At 36.3% G+C, this 26,882-nt stretch overlaps 2 protein-coding genes across 2 annotated transcripts; both read left to right on the forward strand.

The window, feature by feature from the left end:
• The first annotated feature begins 2,743 nt into the window (after positions 1 to 2,743).
• LOC101987228 (prolactin) lies at positions 2,744 to 16,353 on the forward strand. The gene is made up of 6 exons (XM_005354987.1): positions 2,744 to 2,880; positions 8,105 to 8,387; positions 10,065 to 10,234; positions 11,803 to 11,910; positions 14,400 to 14,579; positions 16,010 to 16,353. Exons 2-6 carry the CDS (start codon positions 8,360 to 8,362, stop codon positions 16,199 to 16,201), a joined length of 678 nt encoding a protein of 225 aa, XP_005355044.1. The 5' UTR covers positions 2,744 to 2,880; positions 8,105 to 8,359; the 3' UTR covers positions 16,202 to 16,353.
• Positions 16,354 to 19,989: 3,636 nt separating this feature from the next.
• On the forward strand, positions 19,990 to 25,540 carry LOC101980445 (prolactin-3D4-like). The gene is made up of 4 exons (XM_005355125.1): positions 19,990 to 20,139; positions 22,453 to 22,560; positions 24,076 to 24,255; positions 25,352 to 25,540. The coding sequence occupies exons 1-4, from the start codon at positions 19,990 to 19,992 to the stop codon at positions 25,538 to 25,540; spliced, it is 627 nt and encodes a 208-aa protein (XP_005355182.1).
• The last annotated feature ends 1,342 nt before the right edge of the window (positions 25,541 to 26,882 follow it).

Here is a 26,882-nt window from a genome sequence, read left to right on the forward strand (position 1 = left end):
GCACTGACTTCTTAGACATGACTACAAAATGGCTCGCAGAAGAGGGAATATCCAAATGCCAAGTCACCGATAATGGTGTTAATAATACTGCCTCTCTCAAGTAGTTGACAGGTAACCTTTTATCTCCTTTTTAATCTGCAAAATACCTGTGACTTTCTTCCTACTAATGATATAGAAGTGACAGGTAGAGAAGTTAAATGAAGATTTTATGACATATGCAAGACTCATATTAGTAAAATAACTTCCAGAGACCAAAATGGAAGATAAGTCCAGGACCAATTTAAGTAAAAAAAAAAAAAAAAAGTAAGAGCTTTGTATCACTTATCTACACAGCATATTAAAAACTGTCTAACAACTGAATTGTTTTTATGGCATACTTTAGAATTGTACTCTCATTCCCTTTGACAGGGGCAATGTTTCCTTGAAGACACTTCTCTCGTGTTGCTTGTTGCTAATCTAATTACCTTGACATTTTTGTCTTGAGGTCATAACATGGTTTTCAGTATACCTTCAAGGTCACATCTTCATCTCCATATAAAGACTTCCATATACAATGTTTTGACAGCCATATACAGTGCACATGAGCCTGACGATACAAGGCCATAAGTATCACTGCTGTGCTTGTGTTTACAATGTCAGTTTATAAGACACTGAGTAAATTCGTCTCGTTTTCTTGTCCATAAAAAGCTCACCAGGGCCAGCTGGACTGTGACTGAAAAAGCACAAGATGAAACTGGACTCTCTGAACATGGCGAACAATGAGGGCTGATGAGAAGCCAAGGACAATGGCAAGGGGTTTTGATCCTACTTAATTTTCTGGCTTTGTGGGCGCCTAGCCAGTTTGGATGTTCACCTTCCAAGATATGGACGGAGGGGGGAGGACCTAAGACTTACCACAGGGCAGGGAACCCTGACTGCTCTTTGGACTGGAGAGGGAGGGGGAGAAGGGTGGGAGGAGGGGGAGGGAGGTGGGAGGCTGGGAGGAGGCGGAAACTTGTTTTTTTTTTCCTTTTCTCAATAAAAAAAATGCTGCATTTGATCAGATTTATCCTACTGTTCTTCTGACTCATTGAATACCACACTCTAAAACAAATAGGAAGGCTCAGAAGTTATTCTTGAGAATGATATTCTGCATGATGCATGAAAAGATTGTAACTGTATTGTTTAGATGAAGGAGAAAAGAAGTCGATTATGAATATTCAGGTCACGCTAAACTGAAGAGAGGATTAACAAGAGTTTCATGGAGGCAAAATAATGTCCACCTCTCAACAGGATGAATATGATGCAAGAGAAAGACAAGGACACACTGAGATACCAGCTGGGGTGCTAATATATGAACTTAAGAGTGAAAATGACATTTCTTTAGTAATTCAGTATTTTGTTTAATGATGTAGGTAGAAATATCTGTCAGAGGAATGGGAATTCAGAACACTAAGAAAGGAAGGTACAGATTTGGGGTTATATTCATAGACACGATGATTTGGATACCAAATAGCTGGGTAAGCCCAAGAATGTAGGCCTGACCAAAATTTAAGAAAGATAATCCAGCATGTATGCATTATTTCTACACTGATTTTGTATGAAATATCACAAAGTATTTTAACTTAACACTTTTATTCATTAATAGATGTATGACTCCAGCAATTTTAAATGTAGTTTTTCATTTGCCTATTTTTATACCTCAATATTTTTCCCTTTTGGTTTATATCTTTTATTAAAAGTATATTTTTTCATAGACTATAATTTGTCCATATTATTTCCCTTCCACTGATGCTTTGCAGATTCTCTCCACCTCCTTATTAGCTCAGCCTCATGTTCTTTCTCTCTCAAATTAAAAAAAGCACATGATAAAACAAAAAATGAAAAGCAAAACAATCTTTAAAAAGGAGAATCAATAAGGCAAAAAGCACCAGAAGAAACAAGATCACAAAAACACATGAAGTACATTTTGTGCTGTCTTGTAGGTGTTGTCATAGACACTCTAAGTTCGTTGTATTTCAATCCCATTGTGTCTTGATGATGCTATTACCTTGGAGCCATTCATCATCTCTGGCTCTTAAAATTTTTCCATCTCCTCTTCTATATCAATCCCTCAGTCTTGAGGGTAGGGCTTTGATAAAAACAACCCATTTAGGGACGAGCATTCCAAAGCCTTTCAGTCTCTGTGTGCTGTGGATCTTTTTTTGTTTGTTATCATCTAGTTCAAGAAGAAGCTTCTCATATGAGTACTGAAAGGTGCTCTGGGATCTATGTAGAAGCATGGGAATAGCAATATTTCATTAGGAATCATTTTATTCTTAGGTTCTTTTTAGCAGGATAAACTTTAACATTTCTTAGGCACCTCACTATAGATCAGGCTTTCTTAATAGATTCCGACTAGCATTTGATAGCATAATGTTGCTCTGAGGTTGTCGCGTGTGTAGGAAAATTAGCATCACATCTGGCATTTAATTATCAAAAGGCAACAGTATCATAAAAAAAATATTCTGAGGCATCCATATGTGTCCCAACTGAAACACAAAGCACCCACTAACTCCTTGTCCTTGGAAAACCAGTTTTACATCTAAAGGACCCAAGATGCCCTACCCTACTTACAGCAGCCTCTTATCTAAGAGAATGTAGAAGCAGAGAGGCCGTTCTTAGAACTTCTCTCTCCCCTGTCCCCTGAAGCAGCACGTAAAGGAACTCCCAGAACTTTCTGGAAAGTAGGTCACAAGACCCTGTAATCCAGGGACACTTCCCTGGCACTCAAAGACAGTGATATGATTAAGAACCAAACAAGCAGAGAACCTTTCTAAGTTCACTTACATTTACTGCTGTTAGCACAGACTACTACTTCTCCAGTTACCCTTCTACACAATTGTCTGCCCATCCTTCTACGTAAGCATAAACACACACATTTCTAGGTTCCTTTGCCGTTTCTAAAGGCTGTATAAAATTCGACATTTACATTGAGTTAATTAAGAGACATTGTATATATTTCTCTTGTTTGCACTTTTAAGAGTCTTGGCCATAAAGTTAGAGTGGACAAGGCAAGAAATCTTTCTTTCCCTAAAGTTTTATTATTTGAATGCAGACATGAATTTGAATTTTGAAGTGTTTTAAAGAGAGTGCCACATCCTCTCTCTTAGTAACTAAAGAAACCCCATATATTTGAACTTGTTCTAATTTTGTGTATTTTGCTTCTATTTATTATATTCTTTAACTTTTGTCAAATGGAATGTTTCATATTTCCACAAGTGGAAAGCTTACAATCTCTTTAAAAATTTTTAGGTTATAAGCATTATTGCTCATTATCTTGTGAAAGCTTTTATTTCCAAAATCATTTTGACTGTATTATTTAATATCTGTTTATAAACAACAAAATCAACAAAACCATACTGCTCTCTACTTTTGATCAAAGATGTACTTATTAACTTTTAGAGCATAATATCCATTCATTTCATCAGAACCAGGCACCTTCAAGATTCTGCGATCTTTCTCCCCTCTGATGTCTTCCTCATGACCTTAAAACTTTTCTTGTGCCCTATCATTTAAAGATGCTGATTTTTTATATTTTACCTGTTGTAAACTAATAGAGTTCATTATCAAGGAATTAATTCATATCTATATTTGTATTTTCTTTCATGTTAATACCAAATGACAAAGAGTTTAGTTAAGCAATTATTGCTTTAGCTATTATCTGAGTATGAAATTACATATTGCTTAAGAAAAAAAGTGTTTCATCAATTAGATAAACTGGTGAGGCCATGGATATTAAAGGAGAAGCCATTGCTACTAATTAAACTAGTTACTGCAATGCAAATATTTACCCTCATACCTATGGAGGAGTATAGCCCTCCCCTTTTTATAAAGAAGCTTCCTGTTGGGCCATAGAAAGAACATAAAATAAAGTCACAACTTGTCAAATGGTCAAAATGCAGAGAATAATTGACAATGGAACACTGAGCCTCAGCTGATGAAACTACAGCAAATCCCATACACCTAAGGTTTGTGGGGAAAAGAGCTAAAAGATTGTAAGAGCCAAAGAACTAGAATACCTGCTATGAAATACTGTCTTCTATGAGTGACAAACTGCACACATGAAGTCACAAAAACAGGGTGGCCTAAACAACACCTTCAGAATGACAATTCTAGCTTACAAGTTCATGTGAACAAGGAAAATCTCACAAAGACCAGCTTCTAACTGAGGAGCTATTAGCAATTAATAGCTGGAGAGAGAGAGAGAGAGAGAGAGAGAGAGAGAGAGAGAGAGAGAGAGACAGAGACAGAGACAGAGACACAGAGAGAGAATCAGTTCTTTTCAGAAGTGAACTGTCTGATATGTTATCCAATCCCAAGTGGTCAACACTAAATATGTATATAAAAACAATGGACTCACTAGGATGTGTATGAAAAACATAAAATGATGAAATTTAAAAAGAGCTCAAGAATTTTGATGAGCAAGTGGAGGAACCACAGGGAAAAATATGGGTCACATAAAATCATAAAATTTAAAGTAAATAAACTCATTGAGTTTTAAGGGGTGGAGGGTAGATCTGGGAAAAGATAGAAGGGAGGGATGAAGGTGATCAGCATAACCACCTATAATAAACCAAAATCTTAAAGAAGCAGTAAAGGCATTTTAAATAAAAATATGGTACAGGACTTAATACAGAAAAGGTATTTAAAGCTAATTTTAGAAACCCTCAGGATGAATGAGCAACAGGCTGGATAAGAAGGCATTGCATTTCAAGATTTCTGCCCTGCTTCTCAGTATGAATTATCAGTGAAGGAAGGTGGAGGAAAGGTGTCAACACATATAAAGCTTTATGAGTTATTATAATATTGGAGAAGTTCTCTGTACAATAGTGTCTTTACCTCACAAGTGTCCTGAATCCCTCCCACTACAGCAGCTCCCTCCCTACCTACAATCTCTCGATCCAGAACAAGAATTATTGCCTGTCATTCTGGTCCCTTTAGTACTCTCAATTTTTGCTGTAACATTCTGTTGTAACTGCTAGCATTAGTGTTAATTCCAAATTTGAATTACAAAATTCATGTCTGAATCCAGGCAAGGATCAGAGTCTTATTTCTCATTAGATTAATAATGATAGATAAATGAATGTCTGGTTAGTTGGTTGGCTGGGTAGATTGAACGGCAAATTCATTGATAAATGGAAATCAAACAATCTAAGAATAGGAAGATAAATAGATTAGAGAAATTAACAAATAGAAAGACAAATAGATTAGATGGATGTTAGATTATATTGAAGATGATAGACAATGGACTACATCAACAATATATAGGTAGATAGATGAGAGATAGATAATAGACTATATTGAAATAGATATGGATAGATATCAACACATGTCTTCATAATACATAAATTATAGAGAATGATCACTGATAGATAGACAAGTACACGATTGATTGATGATGGAAGTGAACTTTTCAAATATACTTTCCATTGGGCATGGACAATTAGAAAGAAAAAGGTATAGATATTCATGGAGATAACCTAAATAATAAGATGAAATTAACTGATAATTTTTTGACTGCCCTGAAAAAAAGACCATTAGAGAAAGTAGCCCTGGCTCTTTCTCCAAGACTTTCTTTATATGATTTGACCTATTATGCTGAAAATGATGTTTAGTTTGTCAGAAGATTTACACCAACTTTTGGAAGATAGATGTTTAACAATTTTAAATTCATAAATCATATACCATTTATAATTAGTAAATTTCTTTTGTTAAGCAATTAATTACTAATGTAAATTAAAAAAATACCCAGTGGATACATTCATTAAGTTTATTAGGAGAATTTTAAGCAACAATTTCTTTTTCTTCTTTTATTATATCTTACATTTTTTTCAGGTGATATAATACTTTAGAAGTGTTTGTTATATCATAAATTGAAGAAGAAAAACAAATTTCTTGCTAAATGCAGAATGGATAAATAAAAAATGAATAAAATACAAGGTCTAGGCAAATCTGATGTCTTTGAAAGAAATTAGTTGTCAGCCCACTTTTACCAGGAACCATCAAAATCCAAAGTGAGAGCAAATGAAATTTGAAAAATGAGAGTATGTCCCTTGTTTTTCATTTCTCTCATTTAAGGGCACACTTTGACAAACAGAATATTCACAAAATAGCATATACAAATATTAAGTGAAAATAGAAGCACAAAAGGTGCTTGCAAAATTGGGATAGTTGTGAATTTTCACATACATATATGATTGTGAGTCGTTTAGACTTCACAATCTCCATTCACAGGAAATGTGGGGCCGTGAAACAGCGAGCAGCAAATTGTAAACTTTAGGGAGGAATGTGCTGCTTTGCAGTCCTGTAAATCAATGAACATCTCTCACTTTTTCTCCTTTTCTGGTCTCCAAAAAAGGGACAACACATTTAAATTTCAAGATTATGTTGTCAGACTCTGTTTTAGGGAAGATTTCCTTCTGCTGGAGTTTATGCGGTGAATGGAGAGGGCTTCACAGGATTTCATACCTTTACTTCTGTGAAAATTCAGACTTTTTGTCTGAGAGGAGAGATGGATACTCAGCATACATGCAGGAAAGACGTCAAACTTACATTTAGATAAATAGATCTGTGAGGTGCACACTTGATTTTTCTAGTTTGAAACCTGACATTGATTATACTAAGGCAATTAGGAAGAAACTAAGACATTTATCAAGAAAGCAGCTCAGAATGGTATTCTGGAGTAAGATTTCTCATTCCCATAAGAGCACAAACTAGGTAGATCACTAAGGCACATATATGTGGAACTGTAAGGAGAAAGGCTGGAGAGATGGCTCAAAGGTCAACAGTCCCTGTAAATGGCTATTCAGAGGACCCAAGTTTAGTTCCCAGCACCTACTCTGGAGGCTTCCTCCCACCTGTAACTCTAGCTCTAAAGTGTGTAACACCCTTTTCTTGAATCTGTGGTATCTGTAGTCACACTCACACCTATACACAGGCATATATACATATATGTGTGTGTGTGTGTGTGTGTGTGTGTGTGTGTGTGTGTAGCAAATATTATTTAAATTGCTTTAAAATAAAGTAAAGGAAAACATCAAAAAATGTTATGATTTGGGAAAAAAAAATACTGCATCTGTTAGCCCATACCCAATAAAGCCAAAACTAAAGGTCACAAACTGCTTCAGATGCATGAACCCCAAAATTCATTTTTATTCAATATAATAATATTATTTAGCTAATCTCTAAAAGGTGAATGGAACTTTTGAGTTCATGGAAAATGCACTTTTGTCACCTTGCCCTAGAGTGGTTTGGGTTCAGAAGAGGATGGTAGATCTTGAGTTCATACAGTTTATTTATCTGTGTCTTCCAGGTAAGAGGAGATTGTGTCTAGATTTGTGGTTGATTTTATTGTGTACTTGTGTCTACATGAAAACAAGTGTGTGTGAGTATGCATAACTATATTTTAACCTAAAATGACTATACTTCTTTCCTAGATAAACTGAGTAAAGAATGAGTGATATCTGGTTCTCCTTAGATATGAGTACACATAGATTCATTGTAACTGGCATTTTTCCGTCTTCACAAGTCTTCCCATTGGTCTTCAAGCAACTCTTGTCTTTATATCTAACTTCATTATAAAAGAGTGTCTACTGCCTTTGCATAGAGTCACCCCAAACCTTTGCTTTTTACTATATACATTAAGTCAAAAATACAACTTCACATACTAAAATCAAGAGATGAACATATAAAACTGTGTGTTATAACCAAAAGTCATAACCATCATACATATTACTTTTAAAAGAACAAAATAGGTGGTTGGACGTCAAAGCCCAGTTATAGGGACTCAGAGCATTAGAGGGAACAGAAAATTCTGCTCTTTCAAACTTAAGTCCACATTTTCTTGTGTTCAGCGCATATATATTCAAACTTTTAATTCGCCCAATAATCTTGAATGACAAACTTTATAAACTGCATTGTCTGAAGCTATTTTGTAAGCCAAAAACCACTATACATGTTGTAGATTCTATGAAGAACTAAGGGTAAATTCTAAAGGAATAGCCTTCTATAAGTTTTATAGATTCGCTAGCTCAGACTAGACTCAAGGTCTCACCCCCAGCATTTCTCTCATTTCCTTTTGCAGTAATTAATCAAAATCCTTCATTTCTGGCCAATATGTCTTCCTGAATATGAATAAGAAATAAAATACCACTTGATGTTTAAAATTATGGGGGCAATCTTAATGACGGAAATAGATGACAGGGAGGAGAAGAAAGTGCCTGATGATGTATATTCATGAAGATGTCAAAGGTTTATAAAGCCAATATCTGCGGATGAGAAAGATGTGGTTCTCTCAGGCCTTCTTTGGTGAAGGGTGCTCTCAGCAATAATCACCGCCATGAACAGCCAAGGGTCAGATCGAAAAGGTATGTGCTACAGTTCAGTGAGTAATTGGCTTTCTCTGTATTCTTGGCGGAGGGGATAAAGGGTTGTCTAGTGTAAAAATTTACCTAATGCAGGTTTCCACTTTAGAGGGAGATGGGAATAACTGCTTTGCTTCAGACATGGCATGACTAAAGCCAACATGAACCCAAGAAAGCTGTGGTGATGTACAAAATAACTTAATCCCTTATTCATAGCAACAGATAATAAAAATAAAGAAAATTAAGTTTAGAGCAAGGGTGGTAGGGTTGTTGATATCCCACAGAAAGTAATGGGAGCATCATAGGACACCTACCTTGCACTCCAGCTATGAGTCACCACCTTTTCGGAGATGTAGTTGTCTTGGAATTAAAGGAGTTTAGAAGTCTCTCTTATTACTTGATTAAAAAATTATTCATACTTAATATAACAGACTTTTATATCAGTGGCTTTCTAATGGGAGAGGTGTCCTTCCAGGGTTGTGACAATATCTGGAGGCCATTTGTGTTAACATAATGGAAGTAAGAAAGATAAAAGGAGGGTGCTACTTGCAGCTACTATGTAGAAAGAATGGATGATCTTAAATATCCTCTAGTGCAAAGTTAGCTTGAGAACAAGGAGAAACCCCACTCACAGAGTTGCTGTTGCTGATACTGAGAACTTGTACTGTCACAGACCACAGGAACATTGGGTCCACCTGTCAGACTCTAGAAGAAAGCAGTAAATATTGTCTGGTTGCCAAATCTCTGAATAAGTTGGCCAGTTTAAATAAATCTGGTGAAATTTTCAGTGATGCAGGCATAATCCACATAATGATAGTAGGTATCTGTTTTATACTGTTCTGACAATCTAATTGAAGCCAAATGACATTTCAATAGAAGGGGAGAAAGTAAGGAGGCTAGTACTAAGAAATTGCTTTCTTGGTGTCATTTTTTAAAAAATGGAAGTATTAGTAGCACCAAAAATATGTTTTGAAATATGTATAACAAACCCTTTTTCTATTTTATCTGATCTTAGACTGAAAATCCCTCAAATGATAAATGTTCAAAAAAGTGTACTTAGAGAATATCTATCTAGTTATGAATTTACAAGAGCTACTGCTATAGCTTCATATATGCAAAGCATATTTCTCTCACACATAAAAACTACCAAGTCTCCTAATACACACATAACTGCAAGAGCATGCATGTGCACACACACATTTATGTATTTTGCATTACATAAATATATTTGAAGTATGTTTTTGGAAAATTAGAAGTATTTTATAAGAACTATATTCCAATTGCACTTTATGTTTTCATCTAATAGGCTATTTAGTAACATTGTATAGCAGTTTGGTTAGAGAATGTGACTACTTAAGACCAGAAGAAACTACCACAACATAAAATTGTCTTCAGAGATTGACTTAATACAGTAGTTTGGACTGATTTGTGCCCAGTGATTTATGCTCAAAATGTTTGCAAAGTGCACAACCGCTTCTGAGCCAAAACAAAACGACAAGAGCCAACCTATTCTGGCTACATATCTGTGAAAGTGTTAATATATGGGTAAGCATGCAACGTGGAAGATGCTGAGTCTTTTTTCCCCACAGATGCAACCATTCGTGTAAAGTGCTAGAGACAGATAAGGTTTCCTTTCAGTTGAACAAAATCATCTCATAGGTGTCTGTGTTTCCTGAGCAGGGACACTCCTGCTGCTTGTGATGTCTAACCTGCTGTTCTGCCAAAACGTGCACCCCCTGCCAATCTGTCACAATGGGAACTGCCAGATGACTCTCCAGGAGCTGTTTGACCGGGTGATCATGCTCTCTCACTATGTCTATATGATGTCTGCAGATATGTTCATTGAATTTGTAAGTACTTCACTCACTTCTGGCATCTGCTGAAAGGGGCCTTTCTGCTACAGTACAAAGTAAAAAATGATCCAAACTTCAAAGACTGCATCTTCATGGGAAAAAGAAATGCTACCTAATAAAAAGTAGAACAAGAACAAGGCAATTTCACAAAATATTAAAGATTTGCAAAAGGGAAATGATTTTCCTTTTTTTGTAATATATGCTTCTAAACTTAAACTTGAGATATAAAACCCTTAGTATAGTTGGGGAAAATATCTAAACTCCTAGTCTTGCATGTGTGGGTCCTGGCTCCAGGGGCATTTTTCACTTAGTGCTCTGCAGATGTCCAGAGAAGGGAAACATCATGGAATTAGTAAACTTTGTGGATGGGCTAGAATTAACCTAACGCGAACACACATGAAGAAAGGGAAATAAAAATAATCAGTGCTCAGACAGCCCCCAGTGCTAAGAGTCCTGTGTTAAAACTGTCAGAGCATGGCTTCAATTACAATAGGAAGGCTGGTTCAGAAGTAGAAAAGGGTCTTCTGCTGCTGAAGATCTTGTAGAGGATTTTTGTTATTTCTTTGAGTTAGCCTACAAGTTCACGGCCAGTGACAGTTTTAGTACATCAATGTGTATGCATAAAGTAACTCATCATTAGCAATAAATACGAATCATAGTGTTCTCTGTACTCACTGGCATTTCTTTGAGTTATTGACTGATCATACTTTGCTTTTGAAATCTTCTTAGAAATTCTTCTAAATTTTCAGAATTTTTAGTAAGTTTAGTTTTTGATGATACTTTATACAATAAATAAATAATAAAATTATCTAAATGATTAAACATTGATTGTAATTGATAACTTTTTAGGCCAAGCTGTGGTGGCTCACGCCTTTAATCCAAGTACTTAGGAGTCAGAGGCAGGCGGATCTCTGTGAGTTCAAGAACAGCCTGGTCTAAGGTTCCAGGATAAGCCTCAAAGCTACAGAAAAACCCTGTCTCAAAAGAAAAAAATAGATAACTTTTTATCTTAAATGTTTATTGCTTAACATTTTTCAAAGATATATGCTCAGCATTTCCAGTTTATGTTTTCACAATCCACATAATTATATTCAGCATTTATGAAGAAATTTGTACTATACAAGTATATAGATTCAGAAGCACTTGAATAAAAATCCGTGTTTTATAATAACTACTTAAGAGAATCATATCAATCTGAAGTCATGGAAAAAATTAAATAAAGTAATATAGATAAAGCATGACATGGCATTTTGCTCAAATATGAAAAATGATATTTTAAAGAAATTTTTATATTTTAGGTACTTTTATGCTTATTTCTGAATAGTAATTTATAAAAAGATAGGACAAGGAAACAAGACAGTATAGACTTGGTTGGAATATTAGACAACGATGGTAAGAAAAATAGGGATATACTTAAGAAATAAGTAAAAATAATGCTATTTACTTCCTTAATTAAAAGTGTTATGCTAATTTAAAACTCAAATATATACAAAGTGCATTAATATTCTTGTTATATATTTTTTAATTCCTAAACGTTATTGATGTGATGTTTCTACCATTTTCAGGAAAAGCGGTATGCTCAAGACCATGAGTTTATTGCCAAAGCCATCAATGACTGCCCCACTTCTTCCCTGGCTACCCCGGAAGACAAGGAAGAAGCCCAGCAGGTCCCTGTGAGTCCTCACCTGATTTTATGCTGGACATAATTGACGTAGTACACAGGTTTTTGGTGTTCTCCAGGTTATTAGAATACTGAGATAGGTATAATAATCGCACATGAAAAACGGAAAAGAGGAAGAATTATTTGCCAAATAAAATACACATTGGAGAAGGGATAAGAGTAAAATGACATACTTAATAACATTGTAACTGAGCTGTCCATGAAGATGACATCGCTTGTTATTCTGGAGGAAACTTTGAAATTAATTTCATGATCATTGACATTCATACATATGTAAGAAATGAGAGCTCATTTGCATTTGTTTGTTGTTTCAGGAACTCCTCCATAGGCAGCATCCATTACTGACCACTACACTTTCGCTTCTTAACTTTCAAGTTCTCCTGGCCCTGTTTCTACTTCTCTAACAACACCTGCATTCTTCCCAGACTTCTTGCCTTCTTCCGTACCTTAACTGAAAGTCTCCTTAAGAAGCAGTATCAGGAAAATACATGTTTGTGTTTCTCACAGTTATGTCTGGGATCTCTTATAATAATAACATCTTAATGTTATAGCAGGTCTAATTATCAATTTTATAAACCATGTCTTAACCAATCTCAACATGTCTGAAATCAAAATATATACATAAGATGATTACATTAGAGAGAGATCTTATCTCAAAAGATGTTTTGGTCTACTTGGTTAATTACTGACATTCATCTTTTCTCAATCAATCAATATCAATATATATAGTGTATTTATATATAAATTTATGTGATATATATATGTAATTATATACAACCAAAGTACAATATGTTCCCTACTTTATTAGACACATCTGAGTTCTATATTCTTTCTATTCTCAATAGTATTATAGTGATAACCAAAGAGAAACTGCAATAACAGGATGAGGACCAAAAAAAATATTTGGTGAAAGACGCTCCATTGCTAGCCTCTCCACACCGCACACTATTTACATTGCTTGAATTCTTCCTTACAAAAAGTCCCACGTTGCAATGTATTATTATTTCACTTGCTGAGATAAGGAACTTGGCCTCCAAGAGGTAATACTGAGTTTGTGTCAGTTTCAGTGCTGGTAGAAAAAGGAGTGGTGGCTTCATCTAACTCAAGCTCTCTTATTCATGTGCTGTTGTGCTACCAGGACCCCATGTTGCCATTACAATTTGCCCTACTCTTTTTCCTCAAATGCTCTATACTTTTTTTCTATTGTAATGTTCCTTGGATTGTGCTCTACCCTTCATTTCCACTCCCACTCAAATACACAACAAACATCTTGACAGTAAGCATTTCAAATCAGGGATGAGTTTATTGTACAGTTTGGGAAGTGAGCAAACACTGGGTGTTCAAAACTCCATTGTGATTTCCACTTATGCTTTTATTTAAATACAGGACTGTGTCTTTATTCTTCACTGTACACACCAACTAATGGGCCATTCTTCTAGAAATGATGAAAAGGGAGTCATGCACTTTTTAGTGTATCTTCTTTTAACAAAACATAATACGATAAAAATAATATATTCACATAATAATCAGTTTTATTTATTAGTGTGAAAAATATTTGGGCTCCTAATCATTGATAAGGGTGGTATGTATCTTCCCTGATGTCTTCCTGGAACCTCCTGAGTTCTGGTACCTACTGAGTACCACCAAACTTTTGTTTGTTTTGGATGTACAAGGTAATAAAATAGAAAAAATAGATCTGATGATGAGGTCAGATGGTAAAATTGCAGAGGGCTATGCAGCACAGAGAATTTTTGTCTTAATAGAAAAGCCAGTAACCTAAAAGCTAAGGAGATATAACTAAATTTCTTTCTTTCCATGTAAGTATGAGAAGCTAATCATCAAAACTTTAAAAATCCAGTCATGAAAGTAGTTCAGCGTGGTAGTGCATGCTTTTAATTCTACCACTCAGGAATCAAAAACAGGTTAATCTCTGTTCTAGGTCAGCCAAGACACAAAACAAAACAGAACAAAAAAAATCCACCACGGTTACTGTCAAAAACAAATAAACAAACAAACAGAGACTGAGGCTGCATTCTTACAGTCTCAGCCCTAGAAAGGTGAAGACAGTCTAGCTAGTCAGCCTAGGCTCCTGGGAAATTTTCAGGCTAGGGAGATACCATGTCTCACAAAACAGTGAACTGCATGTGAGCGATAGCACTTAACATTGATTTTTAGCTCCCAAGCTTCCGAAAGCCTGCGCATACATACCTGCATGTACACACACACACAAATTAGGCACACACAAACACACATATAGAAAAAAAGTAGTAACTTAAATAAGACATTTTTTGTTTGCCTTTTTCAAAGTATATGCCAATAGTTAACCTTGACTTTTCTATAACATTTGTGTTCTAGAAACATATTAGTACACACATAGTTATAAAATAAATATTTTAGTTCCACTTTTGTGAACAAAAGCCATATGTAACTAACTCAGCTGTATTTCACTTTCTTTAACTATTGTTCAACATGATTGCTTAGCCGGAAGTCCTTCTGAACCTGATACTTAGTTTGGTGCACTCCTGGAACGGCCCTCTGTTTCAACTAGTAACTGAAGTAGATGGTATTCATGAAGCCTCTGATGCTATCATATCAAGAGCCAAAGAGATTGGGGAACAAAACAAGCGCCTTCTAGAGGGAATTGAGAAGATACTTAGCCAGGTGAGCAGTTCCCTGAAACTTCATTTCTTTCATTATTTATGCATTAGCTGACGCTTACAGTGAGAAACAAATTATGAAAAACTCTTCTTTGCATGAACGAAGCTCAGGCATTCTACATTGTAGAGTGCTATTAAAACAGTAGATTCTAATATCTCTAAATCCTAGACTTCAACTACAGTGTTGGATGGGTGTGGTCTTCCGGATGCTTTTTAGTAATGTACAAACAGCTTACTGTTTCTTATACACTTATGGTTATATGTTCCAAAGTAAAAGAAAAACAGACTAAAAAAATTGACAAGATAAAGCATTCTTAAAGAGAATTCATGTATATGTATTGACATTCTGGTTATATACCTCTTTCACGAATACACCAGAGAAGTAAAGTGTTAAGGGAGAGAAAAGAAAATCAAAATAAAATTAGAAACTCTCCTGCCATCTTTGGCCCTGCCCATAGGAAACTGGAAAGCTAAGGATGAGTCATCAATACTGTTCCAGAAACTCTCAAAAGAGGTACATTTTCTTTAAACTGATCATCCTACATGTTGTTTCACTCTGGTTTCCTACATAAAACTCATGTCATTGAATTTGATATGTCCAAATCATTTGACATACTTAAAGTTGATTTTGTGTTTTGAATTTCTCCAGTTATGATAATTGTCATTGCTAATGAGATTAATACCAAATCAGCTTTCTGAAAATCACAAAGATAAAATACCTTTGATAAAAATAAGTAGGAGTACATACATACTACTTGCTTTAGATTTCTTCTTAGCTATTTGGTGTATATTAACACCATATATGTTTTGGTGTACATGCCATATTTTTATAATTTCCATGAAAATGTGTACTTCTGGTGAACACACACACAAATGAAAATACAAATAAAACCATTAAACCAGCAACACATGCAGTAAACATTCTGATTTCAAGGTATTGTCTTCATTTCTGTGAGGCTACATTCTGACTTAGTGGTAATTTCATAGCAAGGCAAGTTAAGGCATTAAGTATTCTTGGTCATTGCTAAGTTTCCAAATGTGTGCGATTCAGTTCAAAACAGTAAGATGACAAGTGATCCATTATCAGAAGCAGCAAAGCACAAGGTTTTTGTTAATACAGAGAAGCACTTTAGGTAAGGGAGCAGACACTCTGTCTTTCACCATACCTTGGTAAAAACTGAGGACCTGGTTATCATCCTTATACATGGAAAAGATAAACTTCAACTCAGATCACATGCCTAATACAAAACATATCTATATACTCTGCTTCAAACTTTTAGATGCCTGACAGACTTGCACCCTGCCTAAAAATATCCATGAATCTGGCTAAAAGTTTACATTGGTCTTTCCTCCAGAACATGCATTCAACCATAAGATGAAATACAGATATAAAAATGCTAACATATGAATTTGAATTTTCTGTTTTCTAATTAGGCCTATCCTGAAGCCAAAGGAAATGAGATCTACTCCGTTTGGTCGCAGTTTCCATCCCTGCAGGGAATTGATGAAGAATCCAGAGATTTGGCTCTTTACAACAAGATCCGCTGCCTGCGCAGGGATTCCCATAAGGTTGATAATTATCTCAAGCTCCTGAGATGCAGAATTGTCCATAACAACAACTGCTAAGCCCACATTCATTCCATGTACTTCTGAGATGGTTCTTAAGTTTAGTTCTTCAAAACTTCTACTAGTACTATGGCTTTCAGTGCATGCTTGGGTGCATGGGTCTCTTCTTAAAGAATAAAAACAAACTTTTTGAAAATGTTGAAGTCTGAAAAGGCAATTTGTCAATGCTTCGTTTGTTCATTTATTATAAAATGTTTCACTGACATCACCATATCATCAAATTTTGTCACAAATAACAGGCTCGAGGCTCATAAATAATGAGGATGGCAAAGAAACTGAAAAGTGTAGAAAGTTTAATATGGGCAAAGAGTTTTAGAATTGAAGAAAGAAGTCATTATTAAGAAGTCCATCTGGTCTACCCAAAAGATGGAAAGCTAGACCATTTCTAAGAGACAGATTTTTTAGTACAGAATTAGATAAGCCAAGTGCTATGGAACTGAGTTGCTTCTAGACAGTACACTAAGCAATCCCAAAGTGTTAGCATACAACCATGTATTAACCCTAGATAGCTCTAAAAATTAACTTCACCAATTCTCCTCTGGACTCCCAAGACCTTACATTAATCATTTTACTCCATATGACAATATGAAGAAACTCAGAGTGATAGCAGATTACAGAAAATTAAGTAGAGCACTGTTTTCCGTACATACTGAGCAACTTGCTTTCAGAGAAAGAGTTGAAACCAGATTGAGGACAAACCATACTGTAGGAGACGTTCTTAAAGCTGTATCATTATTCCTACAAAATATTAATTAAGTGACAATTTTTCATTCTCTTGAAACTGGTATATAAGTTTCCATTATTTATTTGTAAATAAATTTCTATCATCTACATGAATTATTAGTGAGAAAATGCATCTGGAAAACCAATAAATCTAACAGTTTAAAAATTTGCACATAGGTACCCATCAGACATAGGAGTAGACATTCCTGACATTTATAAAGTCATTGAATAATGGCGAGTGCATAAGGTCTGTTTCAGGAGATTTTAGAAAAGAAGGTACATGATGCCCCTAATCCGCATAGACTTCTGAACTGTTGCTGGTTACACAGCATAATTAAAGGCATAGACACTATTACTGAAGGTACTGAAGAATACTTTGTTGCAAAATATTTTTTTTGAAAAATGAGTTTATAATGATGAAGAAATTTCCAACCCTTACAATGGCTTCCATAGTACCAAAAGCATTTACCATCTGAAATACTAAAAAAACCTCAATAGAATATTTCAGGATAATTGTCAATAATTGGTATAGCTCGGCAACATGGTAAGGGAAGCCTGGCAAAGTTTTCTCTGCTTAAAGAAACAGCGGCACAACAGTTGCAAACTGCAATCAACAATTGATTTAAGGCTCACCTCACATGAGAAAATTCAGATGTTATATTTGAAGATAGTAAGAAAAGCAAACAGAAAAAAATAACAGTTTTTAAGGAAGTCGTCACCCACCAATAAGGATCTGATCAAAGTTTTGTTAAATGATGGGATCTGTCAAAGTGTCTTCTAAACAATTTCGTCAGATCTGTTGATTTCCCAGAACTGTTACCTATCTGTTGAGAGAAATATTTCCCAGTGTTTATGGCTAAGGAAATAGATTTGTGTTTGATTAAAACATCTAGGATTATTGACTGTTGCTGAGATAGGGTGGTTCATGCTCCTATAAGCATCGACAGCATTTATCATCACCTGAAACACTCAAGAATCTCTGGAGAAAATATGGAGACATAAGATCATAAATTATGGCAAAATATTGGGTGAAAATTCCATTTCTACTACTAATCTGGAAATGAGTAACTATGAAACAGAGATGGTCTTGGAGATTTCCAGAATGACTTGAAGCCTCTAGATAACATGGGGGAAATCAAAGTAGCACATTTAAGTAGGACTGTGTTAAAGGTAAATAGGATGTCAATATTCCCGGAAGGGAAAGGGTCACTGATGTGTAGATATTGATTCTATCTGTACCCCCAGCTCTGCATAGCTTTGAGTAATTCTGTTTGTATATATAGTACGTAGAACATTGAATGAAACCAGTAGTGAGGTGAAACAGCAGCTTTCCTGAATTGGAGACTACATTGTGATCTAAGTTCTAAGATGCAGCTGACTTCAGCTCAACCCTGCTCCCGTAAGTAGACCTCTGTCATGTTTCCCTAAGCTTCATCAATGAATTATTTCATGAAGGTATGTTTGAAAAGTATATTTTCTTTTCTTTTCTCTTATTGAGCTATACATTTTTTTTTTTTGGCTCCCCTTTCCTTCAACCTTTTCCCATAGTCCCCATGCTCACAATTTACTCAGGAGATCTTGTCTTTTTCTCCTTCCCATATGTCTCTCTTAGGGTCCTCATTGTTGTCTAGATTTTCTGAGATTGTAATTTGTAGGTTGATTCTTTTTTTGCTTTATATTTATAACCACTAACGAGTGAGTACATCTGATAATTGTTTTTCTGGGTCTGGGTTACTTTACTCAGTATGATGTTTTCTAGCTCCACCCATTTGCCTAAAAATTTCAAGGTGTCATTCATTTTGTTTTCTGCTGTCCAGTACTCCATTGTATAAATATACCACATTTTCCTTATTCACTCTTTGGTCAAGGAGCGTCTAGGTTGTTTCCAGGTTCAGGCTATGACAAACAGTGCTGCTATTAACATAGTTGAGCACATGTCCTCATGATACAATTGAGCATCCATTGGGTATGTACCCAAAAGTGGTATTGCTGGGTCTTGAGAAAGGCTGTTTCCTAATTTTCTGAGAAATTGCCATACTAATATCCAAAGGGGCTGTACCAGCTTGCACTCCCACCAGCAATGCAGGAGTGTTCCCTTTACCCCATCACCTCTCCAACATAAGTTCTCATCAGTGAACAGTATATTTTCTATGGTATGATCAGGTTTGCTCTTTTAAGAACCAGTGTTTGATGATGCCTCACCTGGAGATAAGACAACAGAAAGTAGAGAATGTTTTAGGATGTAATCACTCAGTCAAGTGCGAGATCAGTGGTTTTAATTTTGCATTTTATTGATAGACAATATTGATAGGTAAGGGGGCAGTAGTACTGATATCTAAGGGGTACCTTGTAGTAAACATTTTCCATTGCATGCTGTCCTTCATAACACAACTCAATTGACCAATTTGCATTACAGAGAAAATGTTCATTGCGAAGAATACAAGATTCAATGATCTAATTATTTTACGTACAGAAAGAGGAAGTTGTAATTATGTTTGATTACCAAGGTTTAGATATGTATTCACTTGCTTAATATATCAATCTGAATAAACATTCATTTATGAAGCCTAATGTAGCTGATAATAGCAGGTTTGTGTTTTTACCAATTTTGAACATGTTAAATGACGTGAAAAAAAGAAAAGCACTCTTGAGCTAACAATCTTAACATTTAAGGGGTATTTACAAGAAAATGGATTAGTTGGAGCTGTCAAGTTTATTTCCTGAAATGGAAAGTGAACATAAAACCCTAAGACTTTCGGACAAAAGCCAAGAATGACTTGAAGACCCTGACTTAGGGTTAATTAACGCTCCACGTAGTTGCATAGTTGAGAAGTTCATCTTGCAAGCCCTAACTGTGGTGTGATTTCTCTGGTTCTAAGCTGTGTGTCAGAGAAATGTATTTATTTCCCCATGTTGGCCCAGTTTAAAAAGAATATTCCCCCTTCATCTATATCAAGCCAAGTCGTATAGCAGCCGGCCTACAGAAGAGGCAACGTTCCCAGACAATTGAACTCTTGAAGACTCCATTGAATAGATTCTCTCATTTCATTTCTCTTAAAGCGGTGATGTGTCTGTTGCTGCTGTTGGCAAATCTGCTCCTTTGGGAGAATGTGTCCTCCACACCAGATGTCTTGTCCACTAAAGACCTGTATGATCATGTGGTTGAACAGTCTCATACCAACTATGACATGTCTGCAGACATATACCACGAATTTGTAAGTTCCTCGCTTGCTTCTTGTTTTCTCTCTAATGGGGACTGCAGAAAATGCTACTAACTAAATCAGAAATCACCACTATCTGACGTTGTTGTGACAAAATTTTATAGGTAATAGAAAGAAGCAGATAATAAAATGTGAATTGGAGAACCTGGGAGGTTGTATAAAATCTCAAGCGCTTTTAAGAATGGAATAATTTTTCAATTTTCTAAATAATATATTTTAAAAATAAAAACATAATTTGAACTTTCACTTTTAACATCAGATCCCCAAAGACCCACAGGATGGAACTGTGACTTCTTGGTTTTTTATGTAGGACTCCACTCTCTATGGAAATTCTCAACTCACCCCCTGCAGATTTCAGTGTAGGATGATTACACTGCAGTGAATTGAATGAACAAATAAAAGCTAAATAATCACAACCATGTAAATTGGGAGGGGGTGATATCCAACTTCTCAGATACTCCAAAATGTGAAGAAATCTTGTTTAATATTTTTTTTTTATTGAGAAAAGGAAAAAAAAAAGCAAGTTTCCACCTCCTCCCAGCCTCCCATTTCCCTCCCCCTCCTCCCACCCTTCTCCCCCTCCCCCCACTCCTCTCCCCCTCCCTCTCCAGTTCAATGGGCAGTCAGGGTTCCCTGCCCTGTGGTAAGTCCTAGGTCCTCCCCCCTCAGTCTATATTTAGGAAGGTGAACATCCAAACTGGCTAGGCTCCCGCAAAGCCAGCACATTAAGTAGGATCAAAACCCCGTGCCATTGTTCTTAGCTTCTCATCAGTCCTCATTGTTTGCCATGTTCAGAGAGACCAGATATATCCCATGCTTTTTCCGTCACAGTCCAGCTGGCCTTGGTGAGCTCCCAATAGATCAGCTCCACTGTCTCAATGGGTGGGTGCACCCCTCGTGGTCCCGACTTCGTTGCTCATGTTCTCCCTCCTTCTGCTCCTCAATGGGACCTTGAGAGCTCAGTCCAGTGCTCCAGTGTGGGTCTATGTCTCTAACGCCATCCATTCCCAGATGAAGGTTCTATGATGATATGCAAGATATTCGTCAGTGTTGCTATAGGGTAGGGTCATTTCAGGTTCTTTATCCTCAGCTGTCCAGGGAACTAACTGGGGACCTCGGCTTGGGCTCCTGGGAGCCACTCTAGGTTCAAGGCTCTTGCCAACCCTAAGGTGGCTCCCTTATCTAAGAATTGTGCTTCCGTGCTCCCTTATCCAACCTTCCTTTATCCCAATCCTCCTTTTTCCCCAAGTTCTCCCCATCCTCCCCTTCTGCCTTATCTCTCCCCATCTCCCCTTACCCCCCTCATCGCTTCTCGGCCTTTTGGCTAAGATCAAGTGTTGTTTAATATTTTTAGTGTGTAGCACCTGTGTGCAAAAGAGAGCTTGTGTAGAAGGGAAAGGTGTCCTCCCTTCCTAATGATGACACGTGACCTCTGGGTTCTGTGAAGAAGGAAAATACAAGATAAAGATCTGGGAGAACTGGTCTTTAGAGTTGAAAAGAATATACGTCCCCATTGTGTTTTTCACTCATTGGTGAAAACTCCTTTTACTCATTTCCTTCTCTGATTGTCTCTCACAATTTTTCCACTGCATGGCATTCCCAGAAACCCATTAACCTTCTCCAAATGTTCTCATGACTAGTATTAAAAAAATTGTATTTAAAAAATAAATACCCGAGGAAATATAATTCACAACTGATTATTATATAAACTTTAAATATTGTGTGCATTTTCCTTCATTTTGGGAAATAGATTCTTCAAATAAGGCTAGATTTTTTTTTATATTTTGATTGTATCAACATTACTTCATTCTACTTTCACCACTGATATGGTATTATTCAAATATAAAGACATGGTAGAATGTTAGAATAAAGATAAATTTGTAATTATGAATTAAAGGAAGAACATCAGTTTGAGTCAATGGATAAACAAGACATTTATAAATTTGCAAAAATTACTATTTTATAACACAGTTCAAATCCTAGGGAAAACTATACTTAACACTGTAAGTTTTTGATTTGGAGTTTGTAAGGTTTTTGGTGCCTGTTCTCCCAACAATAACATTTTAAGGGACAAATAAGAGAATATTCAAGAAGAGAAGAGTTAGAATTTGGGAGGTCAGTAAATGAGATTAGATATCTAAAGGGAAAAAATGAGCAAACATAATTGCTTTATTGCTGTGTTTTAATTTTTATGTTCGCATTGATTTTTTAAAAAAATAAGTTCTGTCAAGAACATTGATGCTGTGGTCATATATATTTTCATTCAATTCTGAAAACCAATACACTGAATCATATCATTTCTTTCAGAATATAAAGTTTGCTAAAGCAAGTTGGTTAAACGACAAGGTGCCCATCGAGTGCCACACTGCATCCATCACGACTCCAGAGAATATTAAGCAAATCCGTGCAACAAAAGTAGGTTTTTTTCCCCCCTTGGTTTTCACTGAAACAAATAAAACTGAGCAGTGTTTAGTTGTTCTTCACGTGGGTTACAGGGGCCAAATATGGATGATCTCTGATCTATAGCATGGAGGAGGAAGCAACAGTTAGCAAACAATTCACACATCTCACAGTTGATAACTTACAATGCCAGCTTACATTTCAGTAAATTCAGAAATTCTGAGCACAGTTTCTAGCATCGTCATGATGGGGTTGCTCTTATTACTCTCTGGGAAGCTTTGCTATGAATTGGACACTTTTGTCTGGGTATACACTCAAAAACATGTGGAAGAAATGCAGATACAATAGTTTTTATATTCTGACGCTAAAGGCCCCTCCTCTAGCAGCATGCTACTTCAGCTTATAAGACTTTCTTGGTCCCACTGCAGTTTCTTCATTATGTGCAGTCTTCCCTGACTGTTCTGCCTTCTTCTCATTAGAGGAAAGAGGCTGTAAAAGAGGCTCCTCTTCTTCCTGTTATCTTCTGTCATAGGATGGCCCCTGTTTGATGAGGTCTGTACAAACACATAGTTCTGTGTTAGCATCTTTCCCTTCTCACTCTCTATGTGAAATAGGGTTTGATTTGATTTACCATAAATTTATATGTGTACTCATATAATGGGAAGTCATGCAGATGTAGAAAAATATGGTTTTGAAAGCTGTGTTTCCATCAATATGCCATTGTTTTAATACTCTTCCATAATACAAAATCCTAGAGTGATCTATGAGAGATCAGTGTGATTTATTAGTGTGGAAATTATTTGGACCACTTTCACCTGACAGTGTTGTTATCTATTTTATCTAAAACCAAGTCCTGAAGTCACTTACTGAGTCCCAGAAAGCCTTGCTTTCTCACAGAGAGGTTAGTAATACAAAAGAACATATTTTATTAGGGTTTCTATTGCTGTGGAGGGATACCATGACCACAGAAACTCTTATAGAGGAAAACATTTAATTGTGGTAACTTGCTACAGAGGTTTAATGCATTATCATCTTTGGGGCGGATGAGAAGATAGTGTGCAGGCAGACTGTGGTGCTGGTGCTGAGTGTCCTTGAATCTTGATCCAAAGGCTAAAGGGAGTGAACTGTCTCATTGGGCATAGCTTGAGCATATGTGACACCTCAGAGCCCACCCCTACAGTGATGCACTTCCTCCAACAAGACCACACCTACTCCAACAAAGTCACACTTTTTCTTTGGGAGCCATTTTCTGTCAAGCCACCACAGAGACGGATGGTTGAATAGAGAGGGAAAGTAAAAAGCAATTATTTTGACCTGTCAGTATAAAAGAAAATTGTTCGGATCTAATTTTATTTAACAAACTATAGTACAGTAGCTTAAATTTTATAATTCTACTATGTGTAGATACTATGAAAAATATGTATTAATAAGAAATACATATTATAGTTCACCATCTTTGGATAAAATCAACAGATATCTACCCTCTTGAATCTCACTTCATTTAAAGTGACTTTTATCATGCTTCCCTAGACAGAAGACCTTCTGAAAGCAGTCATAGCAATTTCACGTGCCTGGGACTATCCTCTGATACACCTGATACTTGCCACGGCTGCTCTCCCAACAGAGTCTAATGAAATGATGCAAAGAATCAACGATGTGAAGCATGGAATTATAGAACTTTTGAAGGGACTTGAGGTCCTACTGAGCAGGGTAACTTGTCTCTTCACATTTCTTTGTTTATGTTATTTCTGAAAGTGGTGTTTTGGACAATGAGGAGAACTTTTAAATAATTCATTTACAAGACGGAAATTTTTGTATCACATTCGTTGACAATTGAGCAAGCAAGGGACCACTTGTAAATCTAACACCAGAGGTGTTTACTGAAAACTGTGTAAACAAGGGGTTCTAACACCACCAACAAAAAGCCAATGTTCTTCATAGTAATTTGGAAAGTAGCTTTTCGGGTGTTGTGGACACCCCTGCTTAATATAGATGGTCTTCTTATGACAGCTATTTCCTGGTTTTCCTGGACGGCATTTTAAAACACTGAATGAAATAAGCTTATCATGTCTAAGGATTCAGAAAATGCATAGTACAAAGAATATATTTAGTTGAAAGTTAAAAGATTAGGACACTCTACTAGAATCATGAATTATGAAAGACACATCAAGGAAAGTATTAAGGATATGTAATATTCCTTGGGTTGAAAGAATTCACACTTGCTGGTCCATTTTTCTCTGATTCAAATCTCTGTGTGGAGCCAAGTACAACTTTGGGGCTTTCCATCTGCCTACTTGTATATTGATATATTTCATCTGGGATCAACAGCATGCCCAAAATATGTACATTCATCAGACTTCTACACTTAGATTATTAATGCTACTTGGCCCATGTGTCTGAAAATCCATGATTTATAACTAGTTTACATACCTCTATTTTCTACTGAACAATTTAAAATTTAGAAAAATATCTGCTGGGTTTGAGGATATATGTCATGTCTGTAAATATCTTTCTATGTTTTAGGACCCGATTTAATCTCATTATTCTTGTCAAAAAGGGGTGTAGTATTTTCTCCATATAAGGGCAGCTTTAGGGAGGAAGACATGGAGATCTAAAGTGGATTCTGAATAAAGTAAAAAAAAAAGTGATCTCATTGGAGGATATTTACTGAAGACTGACTACTGATCAGCAAATCCATTTGCAAATACACCTGTACACATACACATCTATGCACTCATATACGCATAAAGTGGGAGGAGAAATAAATCCTTATAATGTTAATGTTTTCTATCCATTTGTTGTGTAGACCCAGCCTGGAGCTGTAGAAAATTTTCCTCCTCACTGGTCAGGACTGAGAGAACTTCAGTCATCTGATGAAGACACTCACCTTTTTGTTATGTTTAACCTCTGCCGTTGCCTGAAAAGGGACACACAAAAGGTTGAAAGTTACCTAAAGGTCCTGAAGGCCCGAGTCATCTTTAAGGAGAACTATTAATCAGAGAAACTTCCTCCTGCACCAGATGAGAAAAAAAAATTCCAAAGATCCACAGCCATATATTATGCAGAGACTGGGAGTCCTTGAAGAACTCAGCCCTAAATGGGATGTTTCTATCAAATCCCTCTCCTCAGAGTTCAGGGAATCCTGCATTAGAGGAGGCAAAAGAGTGTGAGAACCACAGGGGATGGAGAACCCTACGAAAACAAGGCTCTCTGCGTCAATAGAAGAAAAGCTCGCATGAACTCAGAGACTGAGGCAGCATGCACAGGGCTTGTACGGCTGTACCGGATCCTCTGCACTTACGTTGCAGCTTCCATTGTATTGTTCTTCTGGGGCTCCTGTGTATGGCAATGAGTGGGTCTCTGATCCTTTTGCCCTCTCTTGGGCCCTTTTCCTTTTATTGGTCTGTATTTTATTTTGTTATGCTAAAAAAAAACCTAAATGAATAAATAAATGGAATCCTGTCACCACAATAAAGACTATTAACTGAACTATCACTTATACCTTTAGGGAAGAGGGAAATCAGTTTTCTCCAATGGAATGACACTGAATATATTGACCACTTCAGAGCAGGTCTTCATTCGTTTATTCGGGAGTAGTTGAATAATAGAATAATATCTAATTAACTCTAAAGTTTTTTTTTTTTTTTTAAAGACAGGGTTTCTCTGTAGCTTTGGGCCCTGTCCTGGAACTATCTTTTGTTAACCAGGCTGGCCTCCAACTCACAGAGATCCTCCTGCCTCTGCCTCCCAAGTTGCTGATGGTTGCATGTGCCACCACCGCCCAGCTCAAAGTTTTGTTTTCTTTTTTTATATATGCACTTTTATTTAGTTACCTTTTGGTGGGTTTTTCCCCCCTTAGGGTTGATTTATTTTTGTTTCTTGGTTTGAGAGGGCTTTGTTGTTGTATATGGTTTTTGTTTGTGTTTTGAGAAATCAATTAAAGTTGGATAGCTAAGGAGAAGAAGGAGATCTGGAAGGACTTGTAGCAAGGGAAATGTGATTGAAATATATTCAAATTTAAAAATTTCTCTAATTTATTTTAAGTAATAAAATAATATAATAAAAATGGGGGAAAAGAATAACCGTTAAGTGCACTCACGTCCCTGTACCATGCTGCTGAGATGGACTAGGTGAACCAGACTTTCAGTTTCTTCCAAACTTTTAAAGTTTGAATGCATCCATTGTTACAATGTATTTCTTCTCAAAAAAATATTTTTTGGGCTGGAGAGATGGCTCAGAGGTTAAGAGCATTGCCTGCTCTTCCAAAGGGCCTGAGTTCAATTCCCAGCAACCACATGGTGGCTCACAACCATCTGTAATGGGGTCTGGTGCCCTCT

The sequence above is a fragment of the Microtus ochrogaster genome, chromosome 16, assembly GCF_000317375.1.
Source record: "Microtus ochrogaster isolate Prairie Vole_2 chromosome 16, MicOch1.0, whole genome shotgun sequence".
Classification (NCBI taxonomy): domain Eukaryota; kingdom Metazoa; phylum Chordata; class Mammalia; order Rodentia; family Cricetidae; genus Microtus; species Microtus ochrogaster.

Excerpts from the sequence above, each read along its gene's own strand:
- LOC101987228 (XM_005354987.1), top strand. The coding sequence starts at position 8,360 with ATGAACAGCCAAGGGTCAGATCGAAAAG. Across the intron at positions 10,235-11,802 it reads CAGATATGTTCATTGAATTT|GAAAAGCGGTATGCTCAAGA; the intron begins GTAAGTACTTCA and ends TACCATTTTCAG. Across the intron at positions 14,580-16,009 it reads TTGAGAAGATACTTAGCCAG|GCCTATCCTGAAGCCAAAGG; the intron begins GTGAGCAGTTCC and ends TTTTCTAATTAG.
- LOC101980445 (XM_005355125.1), top strand. The coding sequence starts at position 19,990 with ATGTGTCTGTTGCTGCTGTTGGCAAATCTGCTCCTTTGGGAGAATGTG. Across the intron at positions 22,561-24,075 it reads AGCAAATCCGTGCAACAAAA|ACAGAAGACCTTCTGAAAGC; the intron begins GTAGGTTTTTTT and ends ATGCTTCCCTAG. Across the intron at positions 24,256-25,351 it reads TTGAGGTCCTACTGAGCAGG|ACCCAGCCTGGAGCTGTAGA; the intron begins GTAACTTGTCTC and ends TTTGTTGTGTAG.